This window comes from Rosa rugosa, chromosome 4 (genome assembly GCF_958449725.1).
Source record: "Rosa rugosa chromosome 4, drRosRugo1.1, whole genome shotgun sequence".
Classification (NCBI taxonomy): Eukaryota; Viridiplantae; Streptophyta; class Magnoliopsida; order Rosales; family Rosaceae; genus Rosa; species Rosa rugosa.
Window position 1 is genome coordinate 37,061,853 of NC_084823.1, and position 12,638 is coordinate 37,074,490.

Below are 12,638 nucleotides of genomic sequence, written 5' to 3' on the forward strand. Positions count from 1 at the left end.
GAAACTGATAGTCTCGCCTCGGACTTCCTTCACCTCATGTTGGGCTTCCAAGCTCTTTTCTTGGGTGGAACTGATGGCCTCACGTCGGGCTTCCTCTACCTGATGTTGGGCTTCCAAGCTCCTTGTTGGGTGAAACTGATAGTCTCGCCTCGGACTTCCTTCACCTGATGCTGGGCTTCCAAGCTCCTTTCTTGGGTGGAACTGATGGCCTCACGTCGGGCTTCCTCCACCTAATGTTGGGCTTCCAAGCTCTTTTCTTGTGTGGAACTGATGGCCTCACGTCGGGCTTCCTCCACCTAGTGTTGGGCTTCCAAGCTCTTTTCTTGTGTGGAACTGATGGCCTCACGTCGGGCTTCCTCCACCTGATGTTGGCCTTCCAAGCTCCTTTCTTGGGTGGAACTGATGGCCTCACGTCGGGCTTCCTCCACCTGATGTTGGGCTTCCACCACCTTGAGTTGGCGGAGCTCTATGGAAAGGACGATGCATTTTGGCATAGCTTTCGGAGAGAAGAGAGAGTTGAAGTCCCTTCTGCTTGTGAAAGAGCAGTATTTATAGGAGAGGGATGGCTGAGATGGTGTGGGAAGGCATGGGTTCTTCCTGAAAATCAGGGTGTCAGCCCCATGATTTCTGCTTCCTGACACTCCATCTGTCAGAGTTGGTGACAGATGTCACAACTATGTGGTCTCTTCCTCTCACGTCACTTTTGGACCATGCCCTCCGACCATACCTATCATCAGAGCGCGACACCTGGCCTAATAGGCAAGAGTTGGCCCTTGATTTCCGCTAACCATGTCTCCTTTGCAACTACTTTGTCTAAGAGTGATCCTGGTAGTCGAGGCCTTAGCCTTGGAGGTCGTGGCTTCTAAGCTTGGGGGTCGAACTCTTGGTCTTGGGGGTTGAGGCTCTTGATTCCTTTGGATTATGCCTCTCTGGTAGTGAGGTCATGATATGTTTTTGCCTTGCCATCCAAGATGGTGAGTCAATTACATGGTGACCGTCCAAGACTTAAGAGATGGAGATCCAAGGTTGAAGACTTGGAGTACAAAAGTGAGGCATCTCACTAGTCATGATTATTTCCATCTTAGAGGTATCTTTTCTTTCTCGATGAAAGGTTTAAGTGCGTTGAAAGGTCAGAGTCCTACGTTGACTCTTTGACATTTCAACGCGTACCACGTAGAATGGGTTGAAAAGTCAAAAGTATTTGTCGAACCAAATTATGACATCAACACCATAAGGATGGCAGCTGTTGCAGCAGCAGCTTTTCTGCCTTCTTCATTAACTTCAATGAAAGACTTATATTTGGAGTATTCTGTTAACAAATAGGTGATCATCTTCCACCATATTTGTCAAACCTCCAGGGGCATAAGGCAACTCCGATGCTAAGATTTCCAGAATTCCAATGGAGTATGTTAAAATTTGGCAACTTTAATCCGATTGGTTTAAGAACTTAATTTGAGAACATCAAAACCAGCACTGAGTCAGAGTCTTCAGCCTAAACTTTGGGATTAAAAATGTACTAACTGGAACAACTTGGTCGGGAACAACAGATTTTCAGTAAGAAAGAGAATTAGAAGCATAGCGTGATACAAGAATAATAAGATCAAATAATACTACATTCGGTGACGCAGACGACTATATTATCTCGGTTAAAACTATACAGGACGATTCACCTAGTAGAAAACAGTCATTCCATCTAAAAAATGCCTACGAACAAGTGCCATAGTTCAAAAAAGAAATAAGACTGGAGCGTGGGACTCAAGGGTGGTGAGTGGTGAATGATAGAGAGTAGTGAGGAGCGCCAAGAAACCCAAAAATTTGATACGCAAATTTAATAAGGCTGCACAACCAGAATAAACCTTAGACATCAGAACCTTGCAATCTGTATAAAAACGAGGGACTGCCAGTTTGATGAATGAAATATAGGAGGATATGAGTCTATTTGAGTACGTAACTACTCGTCTATATGTATATGGCCCTATAGAAGATCATAAAAGTTAAACATAAAAGATCCAGAAGAAATATGAGAAACTATCAAGACAAAAAAATTAATCAACCAAAAACAGCAGCAAAGGAAACATTATATTAACATATTCATTGATTTAGAAGCGAGGAAAGTTAACACAGCAAAATAATACATTCAAGACAACTGAAGAAAGGACATGAAAATAGGATTGAGGACATGCCCAACGAATAATACGGTTCCAGTTACTTCTTCTCTGATAAGAAAAAGGAATGGATGATCTGCCACAAACGTAATCGGAGGAGGTTTGGGTGGTCCCCTGCGTGCTCCAACAGTAGCAAGTTGACCGACAGTAACAGCAGCAGCTTCCGTGCCGTCTATATTAACTTCAATGCAGGATTTTTGGAGTATCGTGTTAATAAATGGGTCCTCGCCTCCAGGAACAAAAGGCAACTTCAATCCTAGAGTTTTCAGAATTGTGGTGCAGTCAAATTTAGAAGAGATCTTAAACTTTGGGAGTAAAAAGAAACCGAGATGAACTCTATGTTTGGGAATATATTGATCTATAAACCCAGACTTCGTACAAGCTTTCTTAACCAAAGCTGGCAACCCATCTCTTGCATTTGGAAGAAACACGTACATCGAAAAGCGTCGCTTGTAATCTTGACCTTGTTTATAAGGAAGCTTTAAGACTTTGAAGTTGTTGAAGACGCTTACAAACTGATCCTCTCGACTGGTCACAAATGTTGCCTTAACTGCGCTCCCACTATGAAGATGGAAATCATACTTTTCTGTTCTTGTTTCCGAGAGCTTCTTCTCCCAAGCTCCTTTGAAGTATAAGGCATTTGCAAGGAGTAGCCTTGTTTCGCAGTTAACTGACCCCGGAGGAAAAATATTTTTGATAAGGCCTTTGGTCTCCTTCTCTGCCCATGAATTCAGTTCGCATCGCACCTGTTCGTAATCAGTCTTAAAATCTACTAGTTTCAAGGCCGCCTTGTAAGCAGTGTCAACTACATCTTTGAAAGAAGGCTTGACTGGGCAAGACTGTTCCACCCAAACGCCATTGGCGAATGACAAGCAAGGCCCACCTCTTGGGGATCCATCGGCAAAGACCAGCGGAGCAACATTGGAGGCGAGGTCGTTAAGCTCGTTGATGGACTTGGACTTGAGGAAGGAGAGCAACTGGTCCTTTGTCAGACCCTTTGTGCCAGCAGCGATCATGCTTAGAACCACGTGAATGGACAGTGGCGAGTAAACCATGTTCTGTTCCTTGCCTTCGGTCAGAAGCAATTTCTCAGTGATTTCCATTGCGACCTGGGTTTGGTTGTTAATTGCCTTTCTGAGTTTCTTTGATTCTGTGAAAGAGGCTGGTTCTGGAGATCGTGCACGTTTCACCCCCTTGCGAGAGGCCATGAATTCTGTGGGAGATTTAGCAATTAAACTCAAAAATTGTTAGCAGTACTAAAGCTGGGAATAAAATCCACTTATTGTTAGCTTAACCTAAATCTGAACGCTTGCTGCATATATATAGGCCTATAGCTAGTAAACCTACTCCGTCAGGGAAAGGGAAATTAATTATATTTTTACTGAGGGAAATCATGTCATGTCCACCGTGTTAGGGTACTGACCCTAACTTCCAGAATCAAGAGAATAGTGCAGAGAAAAGCAAAGAAAAGTCTAAAGCAAAAAGCAGAAATGATATTTGATTGATGCAGATTTCAACAGAATGTCAGCTTATATAGCTGAGACGTTGACATGCTCAACATGTGTCAACAAGACACTGGTCTTCAGAAACAACCAAAAAACAGCTAAGAGATCCTATCTCTATGCAAAATTGAAACGGTGCGTTTAGCCATAATTGAAATTATGCAAAAGTAAAGATATGATCACTATTCCTAGTTAACTCGGGACAGTAATCCCCTTCATCATAACAACTCTACCCCCTGCAAAATGAACTTGACCCCAAGTTCAGCTCTGAAAGTACTGATTGTATTGAGTGTTCTCTTGCATGTCAACTGGCCCCCCCTCTGAGTTAAATGTAGGGTACCTGAGTAAGATGGATTCAGCCTCCTCCCATGTGGCCTCTTCGGGTGTGGTGCCCAACCATTGGATTAACCATTGGGTAACAATTGCACCCCTCTTTTTGACTGATCTTCTATCCAGAATAGCTACTGGTTCCCACCTGGGATTTGCAGGATCACTGATTGGGGGTAACTGGGAAGCAACAGTAGTAGCTTGACCAAGTTGTTTCTTCAACAATGATACATGGAAGACATTATGAATTCTGGCAGTTGGAGGCAGCTTGAGTTTATAGGCCACCTTCCCAATCCTTTCTAGCACTGCAAATGGCCCATAATACTTCTGTGCTAATTTGTGGAATTCGTTCTTGTGCACAGAATGTTGCCTATAGGGTTGCAGCTTCAGATACACCAAGTCTCCCACCTCAAACTCCCTTTCTGTATGTTTCTTATCATAAAAATTCTTCATTCTGGACTGTGACAACTGTAGGTTCCTTTTGAGAGCAGCAAGTATGGTGTCCCTATCTTGGAGTTGTTGATCAACTGTAGCTACCGTGGTGGAGCCAGGTAGGTAAGGAATAATGGATGGTGGCTCATATCCATAAAGGGCCTTGAAGGGTGTCATCTGGATGGCAGAATGGTAAGCTGAATTATACCACCATTCAGCCCATGGTAGCACATGTACCCAACTAGTTGGCCTCTCACCTGTCACACATCTGAGATATTGTTCCAATGTCCGATTGAGATTTTCAGTTTGGCCATCTGTTTGTGGATGATAGGCAGAAGACTTGTCCAGTTGTGTTCCCTGCAGTTTGAAAAACGATTCCCAGAAAAGACTAAGGAATATGGGGTCTCTATCTGAAATAATATGATCTGGCATGCCATGAAGTCTGAAAATTTCTTGGACAAACAATTTTGCTACAGATGCAGCTGTATAAGGATGGGACATAGGTATGAAGTGACCAAATTTGGTCAGTCTGTCCACAACTACCCAAATGACTGTTTTACCTTCTGAATTAGGAAAACCATCAATGAAATCCATTGATATTCCTGACCAAGCTCTCTCAGGAATTGGATTAGGTTGTAATAAACCTGGTGGCTTAATTGTCTCATAATGATTGATCTGGCAAACATGACAATTTGCTATGTAGTCCTTGATATCCCCAAGTATTCCTGGCCAAGAAAAAGTCCGATTGATTCTCTTATAAGTCCTAGACCTACCAGCATGGCCTCCAATGCACCCATCATGCAGCTCACTCATTATCTTTTTTCTCCAATCATCATGTATAGGGACAGATATTCTATCTCTGTAGAACAGTTGTGAATCTATGACCTTGTAATGTTTCCAGTTGTTTAACCCTTGACTGAGATCCTTCAAAACTGTTGAAGCTTCACTATCAATCAAGCAAGCTTTCTTTATGTCTTCCACAAACTGATGCACAGGTTGTGATATACCAGTTATAGTAGATAATTCCATCCTTCTTGACAAAGCATCCGGGGCTAAATTATTTTTGCCAGCCTTGTACTGGATTGAATAATCATAGCCCATTAATTTCAGTAGCCACTTCTGTTGTGCTGGGGTGGTGATTCTCTGATTCAAGAAGTGCTCTATTGTTCTGTGATCAGTATAAATCTTAAAATGATGCCCCAACAAATAAGGCCTCCAATGTTGAACTGCAAATACCACAGCAAGCATTTCCTTGTCATACACAGAGAGAATGGAATGCCTTGGGGCTAGAGCTTTACTGAGGAAAGCTATGGGGTGCCCTTCTTGAGACAACACAGCCCCAATTCCTTTATCTGATGCATCACATTCCACTACAAAGTCCTTGTTGAAATCTGGGGTGGCAAGTACAGGTGTAGATACTAAGGCTTCCTTGAGATTTTCAAAAGCCCCTTCTGATTCTGTACTCCATTTAAAACAATCCTTCTTCAACATGTCAGTCAGGGGTTTTGCAATAACACCAAAATGTCTCACATATTTCCTGTAGTAGCCAGCTAGTCCGAGGAATCCCCTCAGACCCTTCAATGTTTTTGGCTTAGGCCATTGTTTAATACATTGGATTTTTGAGGGATCAACTGCTACCCCTTGTGCACTGATGATGTGACCTAGGTACTCCACTTGAGATACTCCAAAGCTGCATTTACTTTCCTTGACTTTCAAGAAGTTTTGTTGTAGTTTGTCAAATACCAATTGCAGATGCTTCAGATGGTCTTCCAGGGTGGGGCTATAGATGAGTATATCATCAAAGAAAACCAAGACAAATTTCCTTAAATAGTCCCTTAGAATGTCATTCATCACAGATTGGAAGGTTGATGGGGCATTAGTGAGTCCAAAAGGCATCACTAAAAATTCATAGTGACCAGAGTGTGTTCTGAATGCAGTCTTGCTAACATCCCTTTCAGCCATTCTAATCTGATGATAGCCTGATCTCAAGTCCAACTTTGTATATATTGTTGCCCCATGCACTTCATCCAACAACTCATCCACCACAGGAATGGGGTACTTGTCCTTCACTGTAGCTGCATTTAATGACCTATAGTCAACACACATCCTCCAAGTTCCATCTTTCTTTTTAACTAACAGTACAAGAGAAGAGAAAGGTGACACACTTGGCCTAATGACGCCATTTTCCAACATTTCTTGTACTATTTTCTCTATTTCTGCCTTCTGGAAATGGGGATATCTATAGGGTCTGACGCTAATAGCAGATGTGTTAGCTAAAAGTTCAATCCTGTGGTCCTGCTTTCTTGCTGGTGGTAAAGTGGTTGGTGGTTTAAAGATCTCAGAGTACTTTTGCACAAGTTTCTGAATGTCCGGATGTGTCATATCAGCAACAGTTGATGTAGATATGGGGTTGAGTTGTACCATTACAGCTTCTTTCTCCTTCTTGAGCAGTTTGGTCATGGACTTGCATGTGACCACAGTGGCTTGTGCTTTAGTTTCACCTTGTAGAGTATACTGAACTTGAGCACTACTGAATTGCATCTTCATGGTCTCAAAGTTCCAAGTAATATCACCAAGGGTTTTGAGCCATGATGCCCCCAATACAACTTCACATCCTGAAACTGGTAATATGTAAAAGTTAGCAGTAAAAATGTATTGTTGAATTTGCATTTCAACTTTTACCTGCCCTTTAGTTTGCATGATTGCCCCACTGGCTAGCCGGACCTTCAGGGGTTGGATGTCAATGATTTGGGCTTTCAGCCTTTTGAGCAATGATGGATGGATAAAGTTGTGTGAGGCACCAGTATCTATCAGTACATGTACTGCCCTTTTGTTGAATATACCTTTGAGTTGCATAGTATCAAAGTTGTTTTGCTCTCCTAGCACCTGTAGCTGGACCTCCACCTCCTGTGTATCTTCCACACTCGGACTGTCCTCTATTGTTTCAGTATCATCTGGTACAGGCAATTCCATTTCATCTTGAGTCACTTCAATTACCATGAGTTGTCCCTTCCTGCAGTTGTGACCAGGTCTAAAAAGTTCATCACAGAAAAAACATTGATTCCTGGCTCTTCTCTCTTGATATTCAGCTTGGCTTAGTCTCTTATTTCCTGCATTGATGTTATTACCAACAGGGAGGGTAGCCGCAGTACCAGTCCTAATTGGAAAGCTTGAGGATTTAAAAGATTGGTTCACATTGGTCCTTCCTTGCATGCTTGAGCTGTTAGAAGAGAAGGGTCTGTTTCCCATGGTGTTTCTATTTTGACTCCTATGGCCTGTCTCCCTTTCTTCATAAATCCTGGCCAACTCATAAGCCTCATATAGTGATTTGGGCTTCTGAGCCTTGACATCAGCCCTAATGTCAGCTTTCAACCCTCCCAAAAAACAGGATAACAGAACCTGCTGAGAGAAACCAGGAGCTCTTCTTGACAACTTGGTAAATTGTTCCTTGTATTGCTCCACATTACCAGTCTGACTCATTCGAGCCAAGGCTGCCTGGTAATCAACAATGTTATATCCACTAAACTCTCGCATCAAAAGATCAGCCAACCCTGACCAGGTTGGAGGGAATTCATGCTTGAACATATACCACCTGTCAGATGCTTTGTCAGCAAGGTGCATAGTAGCAATAGCCAGCTTCTTTTCCTCAGGTATTTGATAAAATTCAAAGAACTGCTCAGCCTTGTTGAGCCACTCCACTGGATCCCCTCCACTGAATACATTAAATTCTAATCTCATCTGCTTCATTGTGGGTAAGTTAGGATCAGTCTGATGTTGATTTGGGCGCAGAAACTGATGGCCACAAGGATGTGAGAGAGGTGTACTGTAAGGCATATAGAATTGAGGTAAAGCATATGAACTCTGCAACTGTGATGGATTCATAGGTGGAGTTGTGGGAATTAAAGCAGCTAAGCTGTTGTGTGGCTGGTAGGGCACATACGAATAAGGGTTGGTCTGAGATGAGCTCATCTGTGTTGAGGTGTGGTTTGCGAGGTATGATGGTATGGAAGAAGGCAAGGTGGGATGAACCTGCTGAGGAAAGTTGATGGCTGTGTAAGGATAAGGACCGGAGTAGTTTAATACAAAGGGCTCAGTCTCACTGTAGTGAGTGGTTGCAGCATTTCCACATGGATTGAAATTTTGGTACATGTTAGGTATTGCAAAGGGCCCAGTGAAGTGATTAAATGGTTGAGACCCAAAACTAGTATGCTGAAAATACTGTTGTTACACACTAGACCCTGATTGAGTAGTAGGGTTACTAGGAACCTCCTTGTTACCCAAATTATCTGACACAGCAGACCCACATATCATAGCACAAGTAGTTTGCACAATCCCAGCAGTATTCATCAATTCAGAATAAGTATCACTAGTAAACCCCAATATAACATCATTATGACTCAAAGATACTGGATGATTAATTGCAGAGGATCTAGAAATACTACCCATTCCAATAGTGGTAGCAGGTGAGGACGTAGCTAGCACGGAAGAAGCTGATGCAGTGCTTCCCTTTTGGTTACTAGCTAGAGTACCCTCTGACACTTGTAGAGACCCAAAACGTAGTTGTGGTGACCCGATCTGAGCCTGACTAGACCGAGGTGACCCGATTTGAGGTTGAGGGTGCTGAGCCTGGGCTAACAGTGTACGCATATCCTCTAAGATCTGGTGGCGTAATGATGCGACTGATTCCTGTATTTCTGTCACCGTTCCTTGAACTGTTGCTACAGATTCCTGCATAGCAACAATTTTGGCAGCTGTCTCATCCTTGTGAACTTGCAGGTCAAATTCCACACTCGAAAGTTCACCGGAAATGTGTGGTTGAGCTCCGGCGCCTCCAGCTCCCTTGAGCTTCACCATCGCCCCAGAAGAAGGGCTCTGATACCAGATTGTTAGGGTACTGACCCTAACCTCCAGAATCAAGAGAATAGTGCAGAGAAAAGCAAAGAAAAGTCTAAAGCAAAAAGCAGAAATGATATTTGATTGATGAAGATTTCAACAGAATGTCAGCTTATATAGCTGAGACGTTGACATGCTCAACATGTGTCAACAAGACACTGGTCTTCATAAACAACCAAAAAACAGCTAAGAGATCCTATCTCTATGCAAAATTGAAACGGTGCGTTTAGCCATAATTGAAATTATGCAAAAGTAAAGATATGATCACTATTCCTAGTTAACTCGGGACAGTAATACCCTTCATCATAACACACCGCTTCATCAAAACCAAACAAAAGAAGAACATAAATTCCCAAATTACATAAAGATTATGCGATTTCAAAAAAACAAAACAAAAAAAAAGAGGATAGATATATAGAGATTGCTCACCAAATCGGTGGGTTTTTCTGTGAAATCAGCGGCTTATGTCTGTTGTAGTAAAATTGGAATTGCAGAGAGAATTGTATATATTATTGATAATAGGAGCCCTTATATAGAGATTTACAGAGTACACAAAAGGTAATAGAATCCGAACATAACTAGAAAACCTAGAACCTTCTCCTATTACTTAGTCTTACCCTAATTTGAAGAGGCACACATGATGTCGACTTCCTTCAACAATGTCTCAATTTTTATACAGTTTGTTGTTCGACCATTCCGTTTTTGTATGTAAATATTTTCTAATAACTTGATTCCTTTGTCTTCATCAAAAAAAAAAAAAAACTTGATTCCTTTGTCCTTGGAAAAACTGCAAAACACACCACGCACTCATTCTTTTAGCGGCTTCATTTTTTTTTCCGTTCTTTTTTTTTTTTTTTTTTCCTCAGGAACAAATTTTAATTCCAAAGTTTTAAAAGTGGGGGTGGGCTAATGCCCGAATAAGGTCTAAATAGAATTAATAAAGTTTTCATAGAGATCTTTTAAAAATGTAATCAAATAATTAATGATGGAAGGATTGGGTGATTTGATCTATTTGCTTTCCGGAATTTGGAAGGAGAGAAAACTGCAGGGTTGAGGTTTCAAGACAATTACTGCTTATTTTTATTGTTTTCGGCTTTCAGCCCATTTGGTAAAACTTTAATACCTTTTTTTTTTTCAGCCCGTTTGTTAAAACTTTAATACCTGTGTTTTTTTATTTTATTTTTTAAATTGCGGTAGAAAATCAATATATGAAAGCAGGTCGTCCCTTGCTTTTTTTCATCTGCGTCGACGGAACGCTTGCTTTGCGAAATCCTGAAACACCCTCAATGAAAATAAAGATCGAGTCAACCATATCTAATTGTGATGGAGCGCTTGCTCGATTCCTCCTCTAATTTACATTCGTTCTCTTCATCAATTTCTGGTCCTCCACGGCTCCACCATATCGTGGGTTCTTCTGTCTCTCTCTCTCTCTCTCTCTCTAATTGTTTGATTATACAGGCATTTGCCATTTTGCTTATGTATGAAGGAGACCAACACGGAGCTGATTTCAACTATCTTATTGTTTCTTCTTCTTACGAACAGAGATTGCTTCTTCTGTTTTGAATTGAATTTTTGGCATATACAGCTTGTTTCGTAACCTTGCTATTGGTACAACCGTACAAGTCCAAGTTGATGAATTCAATTAATTAAGGCATATCATATATACAGGTTGGTGATCTCAAGTATTGATTATGGTTCAGGAATACACTATGCGTCTTGTTTCTCTCAGTGCTTAGAGTTTTGTGTTATTTTTCCCATATTGTGTTGATTTATTCAGTTACCAAAATTGTTAACCCGTTCTAAAAGGATTTTGATATGAAGCTTGAATTGCATATAAGATGTAATATATACACTCTCGAGATCATATGGTAACTGGTAAATGGTTATGTGCACGTGAATTGCTCAAGATCGAGAATCCTGGCGAGAGTTTTCTTGTTATGATTTATATGAAGTACATGAAACAAAGAAGCTAGAGGGTCTCGTCTCCAATCATGATTTTCACATGAGAGATTCCTCGAGGGAAATCTGGATTTTTTTAATTCACGGACATCCTCGTCCAAGAGGTTAATCATCTTTGCTGGAAAGAATCAGAGAGGAGTGAAAAACAATTTTAAAAGAAGATCTGGGATAAATCTGGGATTTTGATGTTGTAGAGGTTGTTCCTTTCTCTCTTTAATTACCTATTTTGATTAATTTAGGATTTTGATGTTTTGTGAGATGTGGGAATTAGGAAGAGAGAGACCAGAAGGAAAGAGGGAGAAGAAGAGAGAGTTTTGCTTTGGTCGATCTAGGTAGGAAGAAGAGAGAGACAAAGACATAGAAACAATAAAAAAAGAAAAGACAGATGACCACAAGTCTGTCAAATTTGACAGTTTGGTTTCAATATGTCATCCACCGTACGTGGCAATGACATATGGGTTGGAGTGTATTTTCATAGGTCATTTATAGATGTTGGGCTGCCATGTGGATTTTGACATATCCACTGGAGATGGTCTTACACATTCAAAAATGGGTAAAGGTTTTCAGATTTGAGGTTGTTTGTTGAAGCAAAGAAGTCACCCCAAGTTTCACGTAAAGGATGGTGGTTGGTCATCTTATTTTTGAATGAGAGGATCATCCGCATAGTGATAAGGGGAATGATTCAAATCTGAATTAAACCAATCCTTACAACGATCTGATCATTAAGCCTACAAAAGGAGGCTTGCAACGAAAAGGCAGAGGAGGAGACGAACAAAGCAAAGAAATACAGAGAGCGAAGACGCACAGAGCAGAGAAATACAAAAGAAATACAGAGAGCGAAGAGGGTATGCGGCAAAGAAACAACGAGAAGAAAGTTCCAGGTCTCGTTACCGAAGAAAGAAGAAGAAGAACTGCAGGTATACGACTGCATCCATGGTTATTTTGTTTATGTGAAATTCCCAGATGATGCTCACGATAAGGAAAAGAAACTTGCCTCCTGCAATGCAAGTTCCTTCAATTAATCCAGAAGAGAATGGTTACCTTGCTGTATGTCTTATGGTGTTTGAAAACTCTAATAGGTCGTTCATGAACGACCACACCCGTTACAGTCCTTCCAAGCTCGTCGAAATAATATTATTGCTGCATGCTCAGCGGCCTGAAGCACTGAAACAAGAGCGGTTGTTCATGAACAGCCGAGTTTCGTGCTCAAATGGTGTTGCAAATTCAATGCATTGGTAAAATCTGGTTGTTCATGAACAGCCGAGCTTCAATGCTAAATTCCCCTAAAAGATGACGTTGTCATCGCTCTTTCAACATAACAGAGGTTGTTCATGAATCATGGATGGTCATCACCATCATA

The 12,638-nt window shown here is 41.3% G+C and overlaps 1 protein-coding gene and 1 long non-coding RNA gene across 2 annotated transcripts; one reads left to right on the forward strand and one right to left on the reverse strand.

Moving 5' to 3' along the window:
• Positions 1-2,137: 2,137 nt before the first annotated feature.
• LOC133744746 (serpin-ZX-like) lies at positions 2,138-3,435 on the reverse strand. The gene has a single exon (XM_062172799.1). The coding sequence runs from the start codon at positions 3,371-3,373 to the stop codon at positions 2,138-2,140; it is 1,236 nt and encodes a 411-aa protein (XP_062028783.1). The 5' UTR covers positions 3,374-3,435.
• Positions 3,436-10,569: 7,134 nt separating this feature from the next.
• LOC133706950 (uncharacterized) lies at positions 10,570-12,328 on the forward strand. Its single transcript, XR_009844819.1, has 2 exons — positions 10,570-10,723; positions 10,905-12,328. It is a non-coding gene; the product is annotated as an uncharacterized LOC133706950 (long non-coding RNA).
• The last annotated feature ends 310 nt before the right edge of the window (positions 12,329-12,638 follow it).